At 41.8% G+C, this 21,793-nt stretch overlaps 2 protein-coding genes across 3 annotated transcripts; both read right to left on the reverse strand.

Moving 5' to 3' along the window:
- Positions 1-7,540: 7,540 nt before the first annotated feature.
- cbx2 (chromobox homolog 2 (Drosophila Pc class)) lies at positions 7,541-13,086 on the reverse strand. 2 transcript variants are annotated; one of them, XR_015719003.1, is made up of 6 exons: positions 12,994-13,086; positions 12,855-12,898; positions 11,116-11,181; positions 10,928-10,997; positions 8,446-10,848; positions 7,541-8,321 (listed from the first exon to the last, which is right to left on the reverse strand). XR_015719003.1 is itself a non-coding variant. In XM_006801943.3 (5 exons), the coding sequence occupies exons 1-5, from the start codon at positions 13,063-13,065 to the stop codon at positions 9,526-9,528; spliced, it is 1,575 nt and encodes a 524-aa protein (XP_006802006.2). In that variant the 5' UTR covers positions 13,066-13,086; the 3' UTR covers positions 7,541-9,525. The 2 variants fall into 2 exon arrangements, 1 of the variants encoding a protein (XP_006802006.2); XM_006801943.3 differs by having other exon boundaries at positions 7,541-10,848.
- Positions 13,087-14,384: 1,298 nt separating this feature from the next.
- On the reverse strand, positions 14,385-21,212 carry LOC102791904 (ectonucleotide pyrophosphatase/phosphodiesterase family member 7-like). The gene is made up of 6 exons (XM_087840380.1): positions 20,969-21,212; positions 20,390-20,535; positions 19,386-20,015; positions 16,927-17,161; positions 14,786-14,918; positions 14,385-14,459 (listed from the first exon to the last, which is right to left on the reverse strand). The coding sequence occupies exons 1-6, from the start codon at positions 21,210-21,212 to the stop codon at positions 14,402-14,404; spliced, it is 1,446 nt and encodes a 481-aa protein (XP_087696506.1). The 3' UTR covers positions 14,385-14,401.
- Between the last annotated feature and the right edge of the window lie 581 nt (positions 21,213-21,793).

Consider the following 21,793-nt stretch of genomic DNA (forward strand, 5'->3'; position numbering starts at 1 on the left):
ATTCACCGATAGAGTTGTCGTGTTGCACGCAGGTCCGCCGGCACCGGGCCTTGTTCACAGCCCACCGCTGGTATCAGTGCTCCTCTCCTGATGCTGCTCAACAAAAAGGACTCTTAAAAACTCTTAAAACTCTTAAAAAAAACAACAACTTTCGAGCTTTGTTTTCCTCCAACGAGTCGCCGATAAACCGCCCCTGAAACTGACCGGTAACGAGCTGCTCCTTGGCTAGTTTTGTTCTAAATTATTTGGTTAAACTCAATATCTGAGACTAATTTCCACTGTGCTGTATCATAACAGCGCTCTCAAATATTTACTCGGCTTTGTCCTGTGAAACGGTCAATATTCCCTCTCAATCAGATTAGGATGTGAAGCTGAAAGTTGAGGAGGGGGAGCTTTTGACGGCAGTAATGAAAGTAGTTGTGTCTTCCCGAGAGCAGATTAAAGAAAGATCAGAAGGGCAAACTTCCCGCTGGCCTCTTATGTCTGGTTGATACAGTTTGACTTAGTTACCCCAGTTTCACAGCGGAGGGAGATTTCCTCCTTATTCTTGCCCCGTGGGTGTTAAAGAAACCGCTCATGGGAGGAGGACAGGCTTATATGTCAAAAACCGCTTGGGTACATAAACGCCTCTTCCTCTTCATCATCCTGCCTCCTTTATTCTCAGTTACTTTCTAATAATGCTTTACCAAATTGTGTTATAACCTTATGGCTGCATGCATGACGCACGTAAACTGATTTGAGACCAGGAGCAGTTGAAGGCTGTAAGGTGGAGCTTTGCAGAAAAGATAAATGTCAACTTAATCGCGTTTTGATAACAGGTTTGATTTTGGAAAATGAAACATGCTGTAGCTTATCATGTCAATGAGACGCACGCAGGGATAAATGTGTGCTTGTTCTTGTTGTGTACTTTTGCACAGTTGTGGTTATTAATCTCCATGAGATGAAGAGCGCGCGATAAAAAGAAAAGTTCTCGATGAATTTGACTCGTTCGTTGTTGCTATTTTTTAATGTTAATTTTCTGTTTTTCGCAATAATGTTTGTCCTCAATAATCAGTCAGAAATTAAATGTTGTGAAAGTTATAGTCTAAGTTTATATTATACATATTGGTACGTTAACAGTTGCTGAGTTACTTTATGTTATTGATATTTGACTTGGACTGCCCAGAGTATCCAGGTTAGGATGAGCAGTCGCAGACACTGAAACTGTGCAACCTGTTTGCATAAATAAATATTATAAGTTTTAAAATGAAACCAATAAGTGTGTAATATTAAAGGTTGATGAACCAGGCACATATTCTTCATGTCTAAGGTGAATATTGCTCTCAGTCTGGTTTCTATTCTACTGTTATTGGGTTTATTCAGAAAGTTAAAGTTGATCTCGTGTCAGAACTTAATCCCAATCCACAAAATCTTAACAAAATGGATTAAATAAAAAGAAAAAAGCATATAATCTGTGAGTTTCCTTGTATCAGGAGTATGATAAATCCCTGGATGTGCCTCAGGGATCATGTTTAGGACTTTTTATCTTCATCCCTCCTCGGTGACGAAGCACAGAGGTGGACTCTGTTGCTGCTTTACGTTAACGTTGCTGGAGTCTGCTGGGCTGCGTACAATACGTGTTGTCTTTGGAAAAATGTTTCCCTTTGACCTCCCCGAAGCATTTAAGAATCAAGTCATCAAATCATTTAATTAATTAATTAGTTAATTAATCAAATCATGAATTAACTCTTGTGTCAAGCGCTTGAGAATCAACGGTAATGATGCAAAGCAATTGTCAGCACTCTATTTTGTACCTCCTCAGACTGCAATCCTTTGTTCACTGCACATCACTCTTGTTATTCTGTTTTCTCTCTCTTCTATATAAATAAAGTGCTGCCTTGTTTTTCATTTCTTTTGTTGTTGTTTTTTTGTGTTAATTTGGTTAGGAAATGTGGTTTTGTTGTCTCCCAGAAACTTAATAAACAGCTCATCAAAAATAGTGCAAACTGAATTTAAACTGGGGTTGAAAAAAATTATCTTGATCCCTCCTCGGTGACGAAGCACAGAGGTGGACTCTGTTGCTGCTTTACGTTAACGTTGCTGGAGTCTGCTGGGCTGCGTACAATACGTGTTGTCTTTGGAAAAATGTTTCCCTTTGACCTCCCGAAGCATTTAAGCATCAAGAAGCAGAACATTTTAAAAGCCAGATTTCCCAACTGACTTTCTAACCCAGTAGATTTATCTTAAATTAAAAAAAATAATTATTAATGCATTTAATTTTAAGATTTGCTGCTTTTTTTAATGCTTTAACATGGCTCGACATTAGTTTTAAAAGTGTTTACAGAGCCAGGATGACATCAGATACCATGACTAATCAATAGGAATCCTCTCCGCCTGCTTGCCCTTCAGGTGTCCGTGAATTGGGAGGCGAGGAGGTGGAGTTCATCCAGCGTAATAAAAGTAAGCTGGGAGGAAAATGTGACAGATGTGGAGGCATGTGCCAACGAGAAAAGCGAGAGTGGGACTGTCAGACATGTCGACTCCGGCGTGGTGATGGATGAAGAGTGAGGTAAGACAAATGACATCGTCTGTCTGAGGCCGTGTTGTCATAGTGGAGGATTGCCGCTTGTCTTAACCTCTCAATATCAGAGAGCAAACTGAAGTTTGTTTACACTGCTCCAGTGGAGTGATTTAGAATGAGGGGCGAAGGAGACTCGGGTGTAGGTATGCTCGCTGGAGGGTAGGATCGGGTTTCTAAACATCCCCTTTGAAATCGAATAGCAACCATCCGAGGCATTTTAAACCCAACCAACCACGTTTGGAGAAATCCTCGAGGAAGAGAGGAGCCTAAAAACAAATACAAACAGAAAATTAAGTATCAGTCCCAATAATGGCCTTTACGTCCCAACATTAGCCAGCCTGAATGCAGCGATGAAGCAGAAATTCTTGGTTTAAGGCCAGTATGGAGTCATCCTTTAAGAAATAAGATTTTATAAGTGTCACATCTGCATATAGATGTTTTTATTTCTCATTCTATTAATTTATTTTGATTTTATTGCCCTCAAAATGAAGTCAAATCTTTTCTGCCACCAATGTGAGCAAAGGTGAGTAAAATAAAACCAGTAGGAGCCCAGTAGTTTTTTTTCCTGCATTCTTTGTATTGACTTTATAAAAACGTTCAACAGTGCATCATGGAAAAAGCTCATTTCTATCTTTTAAACAGAGGCCGGGTTAAGAAGAGAAGCTGATTGATTTACAGCCTCTTGTGTTGCTAAAACAATAAGACGTCCTGGGGAAGAAAAACACGAAACATCCCTGGAGATGAACTTGCTGAACACTCTTCAAAACAACTGGGTTTGGGGTGTGTGTGTGTTATTGTGATGGAAGACGGATTAGAGTCTGGCTTATTTTGCCAGGAGTCAGGTGTGGGGTGGGCGAGGGATCGGATCGTGGATCGGAGTCGGTACATCGGTGCCGGGGGCGAGGCGAGGCGAGGGTGAGGGCTCGCTTCCAAACCCAGCCTGAAGTCGCTGCAGGGCTGGGCTGTTTGGTGTCTGTGTGAGCGCACGCGTGCGTGTTGAGTTGGGGGCGTGGGGTGGGGATTACACTGTCACACTGTTCACACTGTTTATGCATACCAGGCCACTGTGAGTGCCTCTTTGTCGCGTAAGTGTTTACTTGAATTTATTTTGGGAGAATTCCACATGACTGGGACGGGGATCTCTATAAATTATGGAATAGAGCGCTTTGTGTAATGATAACTTCTGTCAGTTAGTCAGGCTGTGTGACAGTGTTTTTAAGAGCGTGTAAATACAGGGGTGGTGAAAGAGGGAGAGGGGCGTCTGTGTGTTGAAAGGTGCTGCAGACTTTCCTCTTCATTTAGGCTCCTCAGCAGAACAATAGCAGTGCTTTAAAGCGAGCTTCTTATACCACGTCACAACATATTTTACTGCAGAGTTACTCATTTACTGTAATTGGATATAATTACATTTTACCCCGTTGAACACTTGGGTTTCACATTTTATTTGAGAATATAGCGTTACGCTTCATTTTTTACACAGGAACAAAGGTTGAAAGTCGGTCACGATTAATTGTGATTAAAAGTGCGCTCACTGGTACGTCTCGTTAATTCATGGCGTACACCGAACAAGGTGTTGGAGCCGTTCCTTGAGATTTTGGTCATGATGGTGCGCAGAGATGGGCAGTAACGCGTTACTGTAATCCGATTACTTTTTTCAAGTAACGAGTAAAGTAAGAGATTACTATTGCAAAAACGGTAATTAGATTACCGTTACTTTCCCGTAGGAACGCTGCGTTACTGCGTTACTAAAACTGTGATTTTTTTTTGCGAGAATGTCTCATGACAGTGACGTAAGCGAGTGCGACGTTTGTGACAACAGCTGTGTGCAGATCAACAATGGATCATATATCGAGTGCAGAGAGAGTATGAGCGTGCAGCGTTTAAAGCGTGGAAGTACTGACCTTACTTTGAGTTTGATTCCATAAAAAGTGACAAAAACATTAGTGTCCGTTGTGCGTGGGAAGAAAACTTCTTTTTACAGCGAAAAAAACCCTAAACTTCCAAACAAGCACCGAGTAGCTACGACGTAATGGGAAACTCACAGAGAAACTTGCGGATTCTTCCACTGACGGCTGCACACCTGCACCAGGATAAACCTCCGCCTACCCCACTCCTGCTTTACAGGTGAAAATAGAGCAACAGGACCGCTAGTCTTTGATTTTATTTATTTTCTGCTGTGTTTTACTTGCATCTATTTGAAAGACTGAGTGTAAACACAAAAAAAAATAAAATTTATGTGCTGGAATGTGCAGAAAACAGGTTTAAATATTAAACAAATTTCTTCCAGTCAGTGAATGTTGCAGATAATTCAATTTTTGCTTGATGCATAAAGTTAAAAGATTAAAACTAATAAAACAAGTTTTAAAAAGAGACTTTTCCATTTGATTACATTTTGTATGATGGATTATGTAGAAAAAGTAGAATTGGGCTGAAAGATCTATCGCTTTATCACCTATTCAGGTTGTAAATTGTGTTTTTAAAAAGTAACTAAGTAACTAAGTAATTACCTTTGAAAATAAGTAATCAGTAAAGTAACGGGATTACTTTTTGGGGGAAGTAATCAGTAATTAGTTACTGATTACTTTTTTCAAGTAACTTGACCAACACTGATGGTGCGTGAGTCTCCCGTCCCACTACATCCCAAAGGTGCTCAACTGGACTGGATCTGGAGCCCGTCGAGGAGCCAGTTTGGACGATCTGAGCTTTGTGGCAGGATGTTGTCCTGCAGGAAGCAGCTATCAGAAGCAGCCAGGCAACATTTATCCAATCGTTCATTGTGTAAGTTTGGTGACACCGTGTGAATCATATCCTCAGTTTCCTGTTCCTTACCCAGATGGTGCCACGTGATTGGCTGATTACGTTCGTGTTCCCACTACATTCATTTAAGAGTTAGTCACAAGTAATTCCTGAAGTTTAGTAAAGCACACGTTGCTGTCAGTGCAGTTGCTTGGTGGAGTTAATGTAAGAAGACAGTTTAAAGCTCATGGGTGAAATAAACAGAAGTGACCTCTTTTTTTCACATTGATTTAAAAGAAAAAATAATGAAAAGAGACTCTCTGCAAAGGAGACTGATCCCAGAGGCTGGTTACTCCTTTAATTCTTTAGTACATCTTATCAGAAAGACTATGATGTCATTGATGCATCACTGCATGAGGGAAGAAACGGGTTGCAATAAATTTAGAGATGATTTTAAACAGCTGAAACGGGAGTTAAACCATCCAGCAGCGCCGGATTGTACTGAGCTTTGCAGACATTTTTGTTCTGCCTTTCAGGGGGTACTTGGCTGAAAAGAAACGTCAAAGGAGGCACTGTAACAGACGGCTGAAGTCAGAAATAAAGGGGGCCTCTAAAAAAATTCAACAGTCTAAGCTTCTTTTTATTTCCCCGTCCTTTATAGTAGGGAATTAACGCAGCGTGTTTACAGTACGGGTCAGTTTAGCCAGGATCGTAGCATATACATATAAAATCGGAACCTAAATTTAATAACAAACATCTCTGTACTGGGCTATGCCCTGTTTCAGTTGGGTCTGTGCCAGGACGGCTACTGTAGCTCGCTCCCTTCCATTACCTGACACAGAGGGGCTGCAACTCCCGCCCATAAAGGTAGTAGCTCCTCCCACTGCAAGAAATAACCATTATGTACTAAATTAACTCATAGCAGTGCTTATCCTTTTCTTATATCCTGATCCTATGTAGGATAATTGCTGTAAGAGGAGCAAAGCTGATTTAAAACAGCTTAAAATCAACATAACATTCAGACATCTCCCAAATCTCCCCCTCGCCTTCATACCACGCATGTCACTTTCCCCCAGGAACCTGACTATAAAAGGAGTCCAGCGGGGTCTGGACTGGTTTGGCAGATGCTGGGTCCAAACCAAAAGGCAACCGAGTGCAGTCAAGGAGAAGTGAGAAAAAACAAGCTCATCAAATCTGTTAACCCATATTTAAATCAAACTTTCATGGCAAAATAAAAGTCGGTGTTGCCAACTTTTACCAAACTTTCATGGCAACAATACACAAACTGTGTGTTCAGAGGTTACGGACTCTCCGATGGGTCTTTGGTCTAGAGCTCGACTGTTGCCTGTCACAGGTTTGTGGGTTAGAGATGCAAAAGATTTGTGGACGGCCAAGCAGCACGCGTCCTCGATGCCAACACAGACCTGAGGACAATCCCATGGACGTGAGCGTCTGCAACTGAATTACGGAAAGTAAAGTGAACACACGGGCTTATCAAGAGCACGCCATCAGATGAAGTTGCCGTGGAAACAGAAATCGGGCTTTATTTCTCTTGGCAAGCACGTGAAATTAGGAAGTGCAGTCATAGATAAGAACAAAATAACTGATTTTTAAAGAGAGCTGTCATTTCTGATTTTATGATTAACTTTATAAAGATTTTATTTTTGATGTGTTAAGGTAAATGTGTTCAAGTGTAAGCATGCAAACCAACAAACACGTTACAATTATTGCTAATTAAGACACTGATGAACTCTCAGGTGCATGTACCTTCAAATGCAACAGCACCATCTAGTGGTTGTTATAATAGTTGTGCACGGGACTTGTTGGGCTCCTGCAGTGGAGAGATTTGCAGACTCACATGTGCATTTTCTAAATTGTTATAAACTCTGAATGTCTCCTCAGCATCAAGAGAAAGTGATAGAAAACTTAAAATGCATAGAATTGTTTCTATTTCTGGCTTCTTTCACTGAATTTTTAATTTAGGGCAACACCTAATAAGTCCTCTAACATTAACCTGAGGATTTCACTTTGGTTGTATGGCAAGAAGACAAGAAAACAGTAGCAAAATAGCAGTATTATTAATTCTAATGTTGGGATTTTTCTGAAACTGCGATGTTAAATTTATATAAATATAAAGCAAAGCAGCCAATGCCACGAAATGTCTTGTCTTCTCCGATAAATTAAAGAAAACCCCGAGCCAGACTGAAGAGTTGTACCTTTTTATTAGTCACTCTGACAATCGGTACAATACAAAGATTGATGACACTGTGCTATCCCCAAAAGGCTTTTAATTTGAAATAAATAGTAAGGAAAACATTCAATGGAGACGGTTAGTAATCTAAAAAAAAAAAAAATAGCAACATGTATATGAAAAGTTCCTTTATCAATAAAACAAGTAAATATAAAAACATAAGAAGTCATATTAACACCTTGCATTACCCCGTAGTTTGTCACACGGTGCTGATTACACCAGATATCACACCCAGTCTGTGGTGCATTGCTTTACATTGTGTACAGTGTGCAGCAGCCACATGAAGAAGACCCTAAACCCACAAATGTACCTATTACACATGATGCTGAGTGCAGTCTACTTCTGTAAACTGCACCTACACCACTCGTATGGTTCCAATTAGGCCACAAATATTGTAACAGGTCATCCAGCAGGGCTTTTCTTTTCCCTTCCAGTTTCACAAGAATACAGACGAGGAAACAGGAACGGTGTAGTCTCCAGTGGATGCTCAGGAGAACTCCTTTATTGAACAACCTGAAATTCTAGCTATCTTTGGGGTAATGCCTTTGTGTTTAGAGAGAAAGAAAGGCACAGTCTGCAGAGCAGGAGTAGACACAAGAGTTCAGACGAAGTGCTTTGTTGCTGAACTCCTCTCGAGGGAGCAGAAAGTAGCGCACACTGTTGCGGTTTCTTTTCCGTTACATCAGACGGACCCTTTTTTTCTCCCGCCCCTCCGGGAGGCCGAGCCTGCAGCTCCTGAACCCGTGCACGAGGGGTGAAATGAGAAGACCACAGCTGCAAGTAACAGGAAAAAACGACAAAGAAAAACAAGCCCTTTCAGTACTAGGCACCGGTTTTGAATCACCAGTACACGCTTGATGAAACCTGGTCATCTGTAGTTAAGCTGTCCATGCCTGACCTTTTCCGGTGTGTCTGAAAGGCCACAAGGTCGGGTCCCCACGTGCGCGGCCCGCGATCTTTGCAACAAGAACGCTTTCCTCCAAAATTTCCAGTCACAGAAGACGCAAGTTGCTGGTGAATATCTCGTGGAAGCGGTGCAAAGGAAGAAGAGCGAACCTCAGCCGGGGCCGAGTCTTATCTGAGCGTCGGAGGGGAAACGGAGATACTGTATCTGCCTGTGCATGCTTCAGCCCATTTGGAAAACTGCGCTGATAAACCGGCTACATTGTGGAATGAAGCTTCTCTTTGAGCTGATAATGGTGCGCGCAGTTCAACAGCATGTGGAGTCAGTTCAGATGTGGCGTTTTCTTTTTTTTAGTACACAGAAATGAAGCTGTTGCTGGTACTAACACAAGATTAAACAGCATCAAAGTCCAATACATTGAGACCTATATAAAAATATATATAAACACGATGATGATATACCCTGGAGGGATTTTTTCCCCCCAAAGAAATGAACAAACGAGAGGTAGCTAATTTCAGAAACGTTACAAAAATAAACCCTATCGACTCAACGCTAAGATTTAAACTGGCTGAGCTATCGAACGACGTGGATTCACAACATTAAGAGATTATTCAAACCTAAATGAGCTATCCATAAAAGAAGCTAGACCTCCTGCTCACACCAGCCGTTCATCATTTCTTCATAAAGACGTTCCTTCTATCTGCTGTTATATAACAAAGCAGGGATACCTCAAACAGAGAAGATCAATGTAGATAAATGTGTGAGCGTTAATGTTTTGCACTATTCAGCCGCCCGTGGGGGGGCGTTGCTATTTTAGCCCAAAGCTAAATGTGATTTTGATGAACCGCTCACAGGGGGGAAAAGGTTTTTATCAGGTTTGATTTTTGTTTTTTTAAATGAGCAAATAAATAATTACTGTCAATAAATGATTTTTTTAATACCTCACAGTCTATCGTTGACTACAAAAAGATAAAGAACAAATTGACCCACTCATTCATTCATTCATTCATTCATTCACTCCCTGGTGTTTCTTCAGTCCTCTCAAAACTTGAATCCAATCAGTTTGCAGTCAAATCAACAGTTGCGAATGCTGAAGAAGCCCACGCTGGTCGGCGACTCCTTGACCGTGACGGTAACCAGATTAGCTGTAACATCCGTTACGAACACGTGTTCGATCAGGCTTCTCGTAGGCTTCCAGTCCTGGCTCTGGACCGCGACCTGTCCGGCGTAGGAAGAATCCTGGTCCGAGTCGGAGCTGCTCTCCTCCTCTCCCGTGCTCATCTCGTTCATTTTGGCTTTTTTGCCGTCTTTGGAGGCCGACCTGTCCTGCTGGCTCTGGGCCTCTGTGGGGGATTTATGCACGCCGCTCCTCTCCAGCCTTCCTTGGACTCTGGAGGCCTGGATGTCATTGACCTCTCTGACCTTGTCTGTGCCGGGCTGTGTTTTTCTGGCCTGCGGTCTTCCGGGGGTCGCGGGACTTTTTGGGGGTTTACACTCTTGATTTTGTGTCACGGGTTTCCGTGCTGGGTTTGCAGCATTTCTGGGGCCTGACGCTGGCGCCGTGCCGTTTCCAGGAGCATCGTTGCTTTGCACCAGTTTGTTCTGCAGGTTGAGGGGCTGAAGGCCCTGATTGGAGGAGACGTTAGATGGCAAGGCCGCTGTTTTAGCACCGGGTATCCGCTGCGCTGTCGTCACAGGGGCCGGAGGCTTCTTTTGTCCATTCGGGGAGCTTAGTGTATGCTGAGTGGTTCCTTGAATGGGGTGTTTGGATGTATTCAGATTCAGCGCTGCTACGCCTTTTGATTTACTAGGAGCTGCTTTTAAATCCAGGCTTGTCCCGCTGCTCATACCGGAGACGGGAAGTTTACTCTCTGTGACATTTCTGCTTTGGCTGGACTTGTTCAGCGGGAGAGAGGAAGGCTGGACCGACGGCCTGCCAGATCCCACGGAGCTCAAGGAGTTTTTAACAGCACCGACCTGGGCGAGGGAGCTTCTGTTCGGACCACCCACCGTATCCCTGGCCGAGCCCCGGTGGAAACCCATGAAGGTAAAGCTGGCCGGGTGAACCGGCTTCTTGATTGCTCCTGGAATATCCGTATCTTTGGCGGTCTTGCGCGGGCCCTTGTTCTGCTGGAACTCCTTCACTTCGGAGGGCAGAGGTTTCCTACTCCGTTTCTTGGGAGGCTCCTGTTTCGCCATGACTATCTGCGCCTTCTTCTGAGGGACAGGATTCAGCTCTCTCGTTCTCACGCTCGGGCTGACTTGTTTAACTTGGTCGTCCTCGTCATCATCATCCGAGGACGACGAGGAAGAGGAGCACGAAGACGAGGAATCGGACGAGGACGACGACGAGCCGGACGAGGAGCTGCTCGACTTCGGAGCTTCAGGCATGTTTTCCTACGTTTTTAATAAGAAGGGAATGTTAGATACTCTGTTCGGGACTAAATCCTAGAATCATCTTTTGAATCAAACTTACAAGGATTTTCCGAGGCCGTCCTCTGGGCCTCTTCCCTCTTTTACGCAGCAGAAGCTCCTTTTCCTGCTCTCTGTAATACGTCAGCAAACATGAAACGAGGAGTCACAATTATTAAACATATTTCATATTAATGTTGTGTGTTGCACGGCAAACGTTAAAGCGCGGTGCATCTTAACGTAGACACTTACTTCTTGTTGAATGCAGCCAGCAGTCTCGGGTCGAGGATATTTTCTTGGGGCTCCCAGCTGTTGTGTCTGAAACGAGCAGACGTGGCGAAACATTAACACACATTTTAGTGTTAATCCGAATCAAAAACTAAAGGTACTCCACAGTTTGAGGAGTGCTTCCAGATTTAGAAAATGACTTTTCAACAGAGTCCATTCATTGAGCAACACAGGGCTGTGTTGTTCTAGCAGCCATAAACCGAGCACAGGCAGTCCCTCACTTTATTTAAAGACCTCTCAGGTGAGCTCAAAACAGGACGAGAACAGAAATCGAATAGTCGGGAGATTAAAACAACACTACAGCTAGTGACAGCTTGGCTTTATAGAGATAAACAGACCCGTGTAACCACAAAGTCATAAAACACAAATTAGTAAACAATATCTTAATATGTAGGGCGAAAACCCGTCTGTCTGTACTGCACTCGTGGTTTGAGAATGATTTAAACAGCTACAAAAACTGTTTATTAAACAGTAATAAGGACTGAGCGGATGACAGAAAAAGTTCAAATCTGATCGATTCTATACATCACACCATACGTGAGGCATCAATCAAACTGCTGACTTTAGGTACTACACCGAATCAGTTTTTTTCACTTCCTTTGTTTCCACAACAAGCACAGTTGTGTTTGTTGAGGCAGGAAGTAAGCGCATTATTTTGGGTCACGGAGGTTACCAACACGAGTGGGAAGTTGTAAAAATACAGAATTTCTTTTTTCCATCAACACAAACAACTTTTTTTGCAGAGCTTTGTTGGTGGTGCCTGCACACGATGTCAAAGGCTGGCTGTTATTGAATTTGCTCATTGTGGCGTTGTTCTTGTTTGTTTTTCAATCTTATATCTGAATCTGAAGTTTGAGCATCCGCTAGCTTGATTCCTGAGCGTGGCTGCATCAGTGACTAATAATTTGATAGTGAGCATAAATGGAGGAGAAAATAACTAAATGGGCTAAGTGCAGAAACAAACTGAAAACAGGCCTTTTCAATGATCACACGCATGTCTAATGACCACTCGCTTTATCAGGAGCTGGTGAATGGCCCATTCTGATCTGCAGTCACCAGTGAAATAATCAACCCCCACCCTTTCGTTGCACACACACACACACACACACAAAGGATGTGGTTCTAACAGAAAGCCATGGAGCTGGCAGGCAACAGTGTGCATTGATGGTGGATTACAGCAACAATGTGAAGTGAACAGAGAGGGCAAGTGACAAGAAATGAAGGCGTAGTGGAGATTTACAGGCACAAACATGCACGGATAACACACACTTCGAGTGGAACAGCACAGAGAAATACTTATATATACACATTTAAATCAAATATCACGTAACCATCGTGAATTCAGGATGCCCCAGTCCGAGGCAAAGACAAAAAAAAGATAAACTTAAAAACGATGAATAAAATCAGCCAAACTAAAACGAATAAGTTGATGTATGAAAAGCTGAATTAGCCCTAAAGTATTTTCTTTGGCTATCCGATAACTTCCAAAACGTAAATATCGAACAAAAGGAAGCAAATGTGTATTGTGTAAAACCCTCAAATGGAAATAACGGAGTTTCATTTTACTGCTTGAAATTTGGATTCTTGTGCTTTTATTTATTTTTTAAAAATAAAAAAAAAAGTTTGGGTTTAGCTAAAAGCAACAAGCGACACGCTGTTGTTGTTTTCATTGTTTCGGCCGGAGCAGCACCACTTGTACTTACTTGGATGACCATCCCCTCCACTTGACGAGAAACTCCAACTTTCCCTGAAAGAAAAGCCCCAAAAGAGAAACAGACCGTTTGTAAAATAGGAGGAAAAATACGTGGATAAAATCTAACACCGCGGTTTCACAGCGCTGACCTTTCTCATTCGTTTGTTTAAGATGCATTCCGCATCAAAAACCTGCTCTCCCACGGCGCTCAGTTCCTCCATGTCTGCCTTCGCCCTTGCATAAGAATCCTTTATCAAAAGAACAGCGCGGCGCCCGCACGGCGGAATTACGCTGGGACCAAACCGGATGCTCAAGGGCCCGCCTTCAAAATAAAAGCGCCAAGCGCCAAAATTCAGCCAGAGGGCTATTTTCAATTTGATATCCCGCAACAATTTTTTTTAAAGCATCTAGGCTTATATAACGACACAAACTGCGCTTAACATGAATGCAAAAATATCAAGAAAAAAAAACAATTAAAAACATATACAGTCAGAATATATAATATTTGATGCCAGGTCTCTCTTGGAAATGAGATTTTTAATCTCAATGAGATTTTTTTTTTTACCTGGATAAATAAAGGACTAATAAAAAATAAAACACACACAAAATTGATTTCATAATAGAATGGTTTATTCCGTTAATTTTATGCACAAGATTTATTTTAACATGGTTTACGCAAGAAACAACCTCAAGCAAGTAAACCAGTTAAATAACCAGTTCACGTAGTACAAGTTTAAAGGGCAGCATGTTGATTAAAGTATTGTATTTAAATAAGTTCCGTACAAGTCTTAAATGTTATGCTAAAAAGAAAAAAATGCGGGCTCAGCTAATGAGAACTAAACAGCTCTGGCGTACATTTTTAGCTGTGCAAGACAAATTAAAGTCAAAATATGTATTTGAACTTTTGATATATAGACAATAATATTAAAAAAAAAACCGGAGGGTTTACATTTATGTTGAAAGTTACAACCGGAAGTGTTGAGCACCCGTGTTTAACTTGACATTTTTATCCGAGGAGAGGCGGCAACTGATGAGTATGTGGTTCCTCAAAATATGTCACTTGGCAGCCACCGTAGACGTGTGTTCACTTCTTTAAATGAAAGTAGAGACGCGATGGCCTTAATATGATGATCGCTACTTTGTTCTCAGCACCTTTTATCTTAATTTAATTGCTCACAGCCCTCACCCCAAAACCTCGTTTTGCTTTGTGGCTTTTATGTTTATTTAGTACATAAAAGTAATATAACGCTACGGTAATGGTCTCAGATGTTTATATTCCAGTGTCCCAACACAGCACTGCTTATTGATGTTTATTCCCATTTAATTACAGCAGATTTGAAAAAGACCTAAATGTTCTTCATTCATGCATAAACCAGGGCATCTCCAGTTAAACTTGTTCTGATCCTTCTCTTGTCACTTTGTATTATTTGAAAATAGCTAAAATAATAATTTACACTCTGCTCTTTGGGTTCTAATGCAATTTGCCATGAAAGAGAATCATGCAGAAGGTCCATCCACTGGGAGCTGCTTTTAAATCTCTCTTCATTATTGTGATGTTCAAAATGAAGTTTGATGTGCATCTTCTTTTTCTGGAAGATCTCTCAAACTTCCTGATCTGAAACACAGAAGTAAAGAAATTTTACTTGGCTCGGGCAGTCTTAGTCGTTGTGTCTTTGGGCAAGACACTTCACCCGTTGCCTACTGGTGGTGGTCAGAGGGCCCGGTGGCGCCAGTGTCCGGCAGCCTCGCCTCTGTCAGTGCGCCCCAGGGTGGCTGTGGCTACAATGTAGCTGCCATCACCAGTGTGTGAATGTGTGTGTGAATGGATGTAAAGCGCTTTGGGGTCCTTAGGGACTAGTAAAGCGCTAAATACAGGCCATTTACCATATAGATTTTTATTTCTCTTGGATGTATAACAGTTTTGAATAAATAAGTCATTACCTCTTTGTCTTGCGTTTCTGCTTGAGTAGTCGTTGGACCACTGCTGCTGCAAACACTATGACAAGAAATCCAGCTACCGCAGCCAATCCAGTGAAGGCGTTTTTCATGTACTTCCTGTGTAAACTACTTTCAGCTGAAAGAAGAAAGAAAAACAAAAAATTCACACATTGAAGATTCAATTTTTTTATGAAGCCTTTTGCTTTAATATTTCTGTACTGACATAAAAAATGTTAGTGTAAGGAATCACATTGTTACATAAAACAATTGATACATAAAAATGTATCGATTTTTATTTGCTTTCAGAGCTCAAAGACAACCCGGTCATGGAGCTTGGAAAAGAAAGCGCCTGGACTTCTTTAAGTTTCTTCTTCAGTTATAAGACCACATGCTGAAGAGACCCAGGTATTTAAGCCCTAGTGGGAGCTGCCTCTTATGGAGGGTCGTTGACCCACTATTGATTATGTGCCTCATCACATGGTGTGAAAAACGGTGTGGGCCAATATCCTTAGATTTGTTCTATAACTTTAGTTTTGGTGACAGTTTGAGCAACAGAAGTACTTGCTTACATAACCTACTGTTATGATAACCACATATTATAACTTTCGTATTTGTGTGTTTATATCTGCATGTCTTGCTAGCTTGATTTGTCTGACTGTGTCTTGTTTGCTTGCTAGTTCAGTGATGACTTTGTGCTTTACAAATGTGAGAGTTAAATATGGCTCTGTTATATATTTCCTAAAAGCCAGCAGGCAAAGGTGTCTAAGAAGAGATCGGTGCATATTAATGGCTGTCCAGCATAACAGTTATCTGTGTGGTGACCAGTCTAGGGGTGTGGCTAATAGGGGAGGGGCCTGCAGTGGTAAGGACTGAAGAAAGTGTTTGTCAGGGAACAACCGTGTCGTCCTGCTCAATCTGTTATTGTAAATATAAAGTCACTGATATAATGAACACACAGTGAACACTTTCCGTATCAGGCTTTAAAAAACCTGACTTCGCCTGTAAATTGGTAAATTGTAAGTTTGGTCCACTGCTTACCTTTGCTGATCACCTTTATTGTGTAAAGGTAAACTTTAAAAAAAGTTTTAACTGGTCTGAGGTTTATTTTTATAAAAATTCCTGAGTTTTCATAGACAGTCTGACATGTTTTGGGCCGGCCCAAGTGGTGGGAAAAATCCTTTTATGTCAAAGTAAGTAATATTGTTATTTATTTTTAATATGAACCTAATTTTTAATAGAAAGAACAATAATAAAAATGGAATAAAAGAAAAGGCACAGAGTGCATCCTGACCTGATGACTTCATTATTACATCACACATCAAAGTGTGTTTGTGACCACTGAAAGAAATATGTGATCATATCAATAACATTTAGTATCTAACCTTAGTTTGATGATACCAGATAGTAGACACACCAACGTGTGAATAATTGAAGAATTATTATTATTATTATTTAGATCAGAGGTGGGTTGTACTAACTAAATAATATCTGGTTTCGATATAAGCATTTCTTCGCCTTGTTACATCAGCGAGATGATACATGCTTGAGATTCACTTTGACTTAACACATCAATGAGTCATCAGTGAGTTGTTCTGGCTGACATATTCATTTATTACTATGTAGTGTATTCTGACTCACTCCCACATTTGCCATTTTTCCAGTCAGATGCTCAATAAAACACCAAATGTGTATTAAATCAACAAATTAACCAGTTAATTCTTTCCTTTTGTTTTGCGAGCCAAATCAAAGGATACATTTGTAACCTGTATTAATGTTTTAGTATTCATCAGCAACCATTGGGTCTTGGGCTGAAGATATCAAATGACTGAAAAGCAGAAAAGCAGTAGTAAGGTGCCGATTTCTGCTGTTTTTATGAAGATTAGATGATCTTTTTGAACTTTTCTACTTTTCTTTACTTTCATATATGAGCTCTTTAGACTTTATTGGAGGAAAAATGTTTCCAAACTCGCCTCGAGAACACCAGATGTAATTTGTAGTTGTAACCTATAGCAACCCTACATCTGATTTGGACACAACTAAAGTCAGAAATGATGGATGGTCGGCCCAGTAATGAAGGAGCAGGTGTTGGAGCGACACACTTTCAGTGCCACGGGGAGAGACTCATTAGTTTGATATAAACTCACCTCGAGCAGCAGTGCTAGTGACCAGCATGTGTTTGGTGGCGTCGAGATGGCCGTCATTGACCTCCGGCTCGATGCCCAGGATGTGACACATCAAGGGGTAGATGTTCACCGTCTCAAAGGGCCCCACCTTTAGGTTTTTGTGAAACGCTGGACCCACTGCCCTGAAGAAAGGCTTCATGTCCATCGCTTGGTTGTCAAAGCCATGCTCTCCCTTGTTGAATTGAACTGGGAAATACTGCAAGGACAGGATGGATAACTTAACTCTCTTGACCCAGTTTGATAGATTCAATTCGAATCTAACTTTCAAAAGGTAGTCAAATAAAATAAAACCCCAACAGACGTCCACATCTTGGTCTACTCTCAGTCAGTCAGCAGAGGGAGGTATTGACCAAGCCAAAGCGGATTGTCTACATTGTGCAATGAAAGCCCTTTCACCCTTTGTGACTGCTGCCAGCCAGTGATAATGCCTAAATGAGAACGTTAATCCAACTCGAAAATGTTCATTTTCATGAAATACTTTAAAGATTTAAAATGGTTTCATAATTAAATGTTATATATAGTAGTTTTCCAACACATTTCCAGAATTTAGGATACACAGTTGTCTCTATGTTATGTAACCATCTCGACATTTTTATCCCTTCTCTTGGATCAAACTAAAATGAGTATATTAAAAAAATGGAGGGAACAAAGAGCCAAATTTCCAGTCCCAACTTCCAGACCTGGGATTTAACACATTTTGTCCTCTTTTTCAGGGTTTTTAAGACATTCCACAATTTTAAAATTTCCTCTTTTAAATTAAGTTGTGATTTAATGGTTCTCAGTACTGATGGACACATCCGCTTGCAAAGTTGCTGCACAGCAGAGTGACTGAGTGAGTGTGGAGCCAAATGAAAATGCTAATTTTGAATTTTGAGGCATGAATAGCTTCATGAAGCATTTGAGAGCGTACTGCATGTCATCAGCAAGGCCTGGATTATCCTGAGGACGTGCAAATGCACTTGATTAAAATTGTAATGTACTAAGATTAGAATTTAACTCCTTGCGTCTGGCTGAAAAGAGCCCAGTTTAAGTATTTTCAATGAGCAGAATTTAAGTAATTTAATTATTTCTGTAGTCAAGAAATGAGGAAATTTGTAGAAAAAAAGCCCAGATGGCACGTACAGATAATTAATCTGGCTCTTTATCGCTATAGAAGTGCTTGTCGTTTAGAATCCTTATGACCACCTACGTAGGTCATAATCACATAAATTGCCTGCTTGTTAATAAGTTACAAGAAGAAGTGCGAATGTTTGCCGAAGCTGCACTTTGCAGTTTATTATGTTGCATGAGAACAAATGTCAGCTCTCTACGTTGAGGGCGAATGAAAGGGAGAGGAACTGATAAGACTTTATCGATTCAGATTCCGTTATCGATATCATTTATCGATTTTAATTGCGTCTCATTAGCTTTGCTTTGATAGCGTAGCAGTTATAGCAAAGACATTTTGTGCTGTTGGAGAAACTTCCCCCTTTTTGTTGTCATTACTCAAAAGTAATTATTACATATATGCATTTTTCTTAAAAGTAAGGACGTTACTTAAGTTCTCCAAGGAGACCGTAATTCATTATCCTACTCGTTAGATTCCTTTCATGTCTGTAAAATAGCTGAAACACACGTTCATAATTACATTTCATAATTTAAACCTGCAGGCTACTGTAAAACTATAAAACTAGCTAGAATTGCTACCACACTTTTTGCGGTTGTAAACTTTCTCGAGTCACTGGAATCCTATGAAATTACCATATTGTTGCAGCTTTGTAAGGGCCATTGCTTCTCATGCACCGGGTTAGATAAATAAGTAGAGTTTATTAGTTCTAGTTTGGTTGTGTTTGCTTTATTAATATGCATCCTTACTGTTGTAAAGCAGCTGTAACGCCAACCTTGATGATTTCTTGACTCTGAACAAGTGGTTTTAAGGTCTGGACATCCCCGAGGTCACCAGCGACCTATCTAGGGTTAGGGTTCTCATATATTTAGGCATTGCATTTTTTTCTGTTTGGTGACCCAAACAGGCAGTAATTCTGTACAAAGGATTAATGTTAACCAAACTGCTCATTTTAGCCTCAACCCTGATCCTCATACCTTTGACTCGGGGGATGTTCAGAGTCTCTGAAGCTAACCATCAAAGTGCAAAAGACTAAGGTCTAAACATAATCAAAACTATCATCTCCTGGCTGATAAACCTATAACTTTACCCTCCACTTCTCCAACTTGTGGACTTTCGAGCTTGTTATCTCTCCGAGGGAAATCTTGCTGTGTACAGTTGTACCACACAGCAGCTGCTGACAAAAATGGCACTATGTGATGCCCTGGCATGAGTAAATGTTAGATTTTGGCACGTATGATTGCTGCTGAAGATCTTGTCTGACAGCTTGTCAGGTGAGAGTGTGAAAAACACAATCGAGCATCCGTCAACGTACCCCGTTGATTACGTATCCAGGGTCGGCCCATAAAATGATGGGGAGGATGCGATCGTTTTTAGTAAAGCGAAGGTGCTCTGGCACGTCCTCCTTCTTGTACACGTGGAGATGTGGATGAGCCCCTTTCAAGGCATTGTAAACCGCCTCCAGCCTGCCCGGCTTGGGCAACAGCATCCCGGAAGGTCCGTAGTCCACCAAGTGGAAGGACAGGTCCCCGAATGAAAAGCCTGGGATCTTTGACAGGGTGATTTCCTCCACCAGACCATTACGATACACGGTGGTCATGCCGTGATCTGCCGTGATGATGATGTTGAGGCGGTGAGTCAGCCCGTGTCGCTCGGCTGATTGCCGAATATAGCCCACCGTTCGGTCCACTTGTTTCACCATCTCTCTACGTTCATTCGAGTCCGGACCGTATCTGTGGCCTGTGCCGTCAGGCTCGCCAAAGTAGAAGGAAACAAAGTCCATGTTCCGGTCTCTGAACCAGCTCATCACTTTATCTGTGTTTTCTCGCCAAGCGGTCTCGTTCTTGTAGTTGTAAAGCTGCGGCTCCACTTCCCGCAGCATAGCAACCTGTCCCTGGTAACGGGAAGCTGTGCCAGGAAAGTGAAGAGAGCCAGCTTTTAGGCCCTGGAAGGTTAGAAAAAAACAAGGCCGCATTAACATAAACATGACATATGCACTTGATACGCTGACAAGTATGTGAAAGCTACATCTGTTCATACTGTGGGTCAACATGCTAGCAAAGCACATCAGTAATAGCCGGATTTTGATTAATTTTCCTTAAACCTACAGCTTAACCTTTGAAGCAAACTTCGAGCAGCTGTCATTTGCATGCCGTTAACATCGACGCCTGCAGAATTATTTGCAGCATAACTGCGGTGATCTTCCTGAAATCATTCGGCGAGCCTTCAGAGGTGTTTTGTCAAGAGAAATGGTTTCTATTTCTGTAAACAGCAAAACAGTCTCTCACAGTGATGAGATGGAAATTGTGCTGCGCAGACCTGTCTCTGTGCTGTGATCCAGATAGGCAGAGTGCCATTGTCCCACCACTGATTCACAAACTGAGTCTGATAGTAAGACTTCTTCTCTCCGGTGGTTGTGTTGAAAAACATGTTGTGGATTACCCCGTGATTCTCGATGTAGCGGCCTGCGGAAGAGAATCGCTGTCAGTCGGCTCGCTCTCATTATTTAGAGCGTGACACATTCACATTAAAAATTCTATCAACTTAACGGGCTGAGTGGCATGACGCTTTTGGACAAGGTCTTACGACCAACTTCGGAGATTAGAAGAATTTAATTTCAAGGAAGTTAAATTTCTTTTAGCAGGCGCTGATGATTCGAGAGTCAAAATAAAAAATAAAAAAAAAGGAGCAGAGAATTCTTCCCTCAGTCATCCAAGCATAATCATCTTACTCAGCTATAAAAGCCGTTGGACCCTGGGACATTCAATTACAACTAATTCCTTTTTCCTGTGGCTTTTTCAATACTTGCAAAGTAAACTCAGAGCGGTTACTCCTCCGTCATGATATGCAGATCCCCTGCTAAGTAGAAGCGCTGCTGTAGAAAATGAAACTCTTTACCTGTCAAGAGGGTGAAGTGTGTCGGACTGGTGAGGGTGAGGTACGGAGGGGTGACATACTGGGCTTTGACGCCGTCCTCGGCCATTCGGTCGAGGTTCGGCGTGTCCACGTCGCGGTCGTAATCCCACCGGAAACCATCGAATGAGATCAGCAGCACCTTCTGTCTCTCGTTGTTTACCGGCGCGCCGAGGACCGATGAGGCGCAGAGGGCGCAGAGGACGCAGAGACTCGCGGTCCACAGCATGGCGAACGTAGGCGCCGACTCTGCCGCTCTGCTAAAATCTGATTTACATAAAGAAAAGCCACCTCATGAGGTTTGTCAACCCACTAACTTCTGAGCAAAGTTTCACCAACTTATCTTATCTCAGTGATTGAAGCGACCTAATCTTTTCTGCATGTTTATGGGCTGGCTTTATGGCAGCGAGTCGTGTTCTCGGAGAAGTTCCCCAGTTTTCCTCTTGAGGAACTGCAGTAAAGCAGATTAATCTCTCCAGGCCTCGCGGCTGTTTGTTTTCCCCCTAACTCGCTTGTTGATGTTGTCTTTCTGTTTGTCTGCCTGCCCGTCTGTGTGTCGGAGTTTCTTGTGAATCACTGACAATGGGGGGATGACACTTTGATGGGTTTCACCTTGAGTTGGGATGGTGCATGATTGATCTGACACCAAGAAAATAAAGAGGAGAATGAGAGTATATATACTCGTCAGATAGCAGTAGACTCAAGGGAAGAAAAGACCCTAATAGAAATATTCATTTTAATAACTCTAATGTTTAAATAGCTCCAGGATATTGTTATAAGGTCTTTAGAAATCCACATAGATTTCTTTCA

The sequence above is a fragment of the Neolamprologus brichardi genome, chromosome 4 (genome assembly GCF_056152115.1).
Source record: "Neolamprologus brichardi isolate AB-2024 chromosome 4, ASM5615211v1, whole genome shotgun sequence".
NCBI lineage: Eukaryota > Metazoa > Chordata > Actinopteri > Cichliformes > Cichlidae > Neolamprologus > Neolamprologus brichardi.

What these genes read in the sequence shown, in the direction of transcription:
- cbx2 (XM_006801943.3), bottom strand. Translation starts at nt 13,065, where the DNA reads ATGGAGGAACTGAGCGCCGTGGGAGAGCAGGTTTTTGATGCGGAATGC. An exon ending in TAAACAAACGAATGAGAAAG is followed by an intron (nt 12,899 to 12,993) that starts GTCAGCGCTGTG and finishes CTTTTCTTTCAG; the next exon opens with GGAAAGTTGGAGTTTCTCGT. An exon ending in TGGAGGGGATGGTCATCCAA is followed by an intron (nt 11,182 to 12,854) that starts GTAAGTACAAGT and finishes TGCTCGTTTCAG; the next exon opens with ACACAACAGCTGGGAGCCCC.
- LOC102791904 (XM_087840380.1), bottom strand. Translation starts at nt 21,212, where the DNA reads ATGCTGTGGACCGCGAGTCTCTGCGTCCTCTGCGCCCTCTGCGCCTCA. An exon ending in ACACTTCACCCTCTTGACAG is followed by an intron (nt 20,536 to 20,968) that starts GTAAAGAGTTTC and finishes TCTCTTCCGCAG; the next exon opens with GCCGCTACATCGAGAATCAC. An exon ending in CAGAAACGCAAGACAAAGAG is followed by an intron (nt 14,460 to 14,785) that starts GTAATGACTTAT and finishes TCTGTGTTTCAG; the next exon opens with ATCAGGAAGTTTGAGAGATC.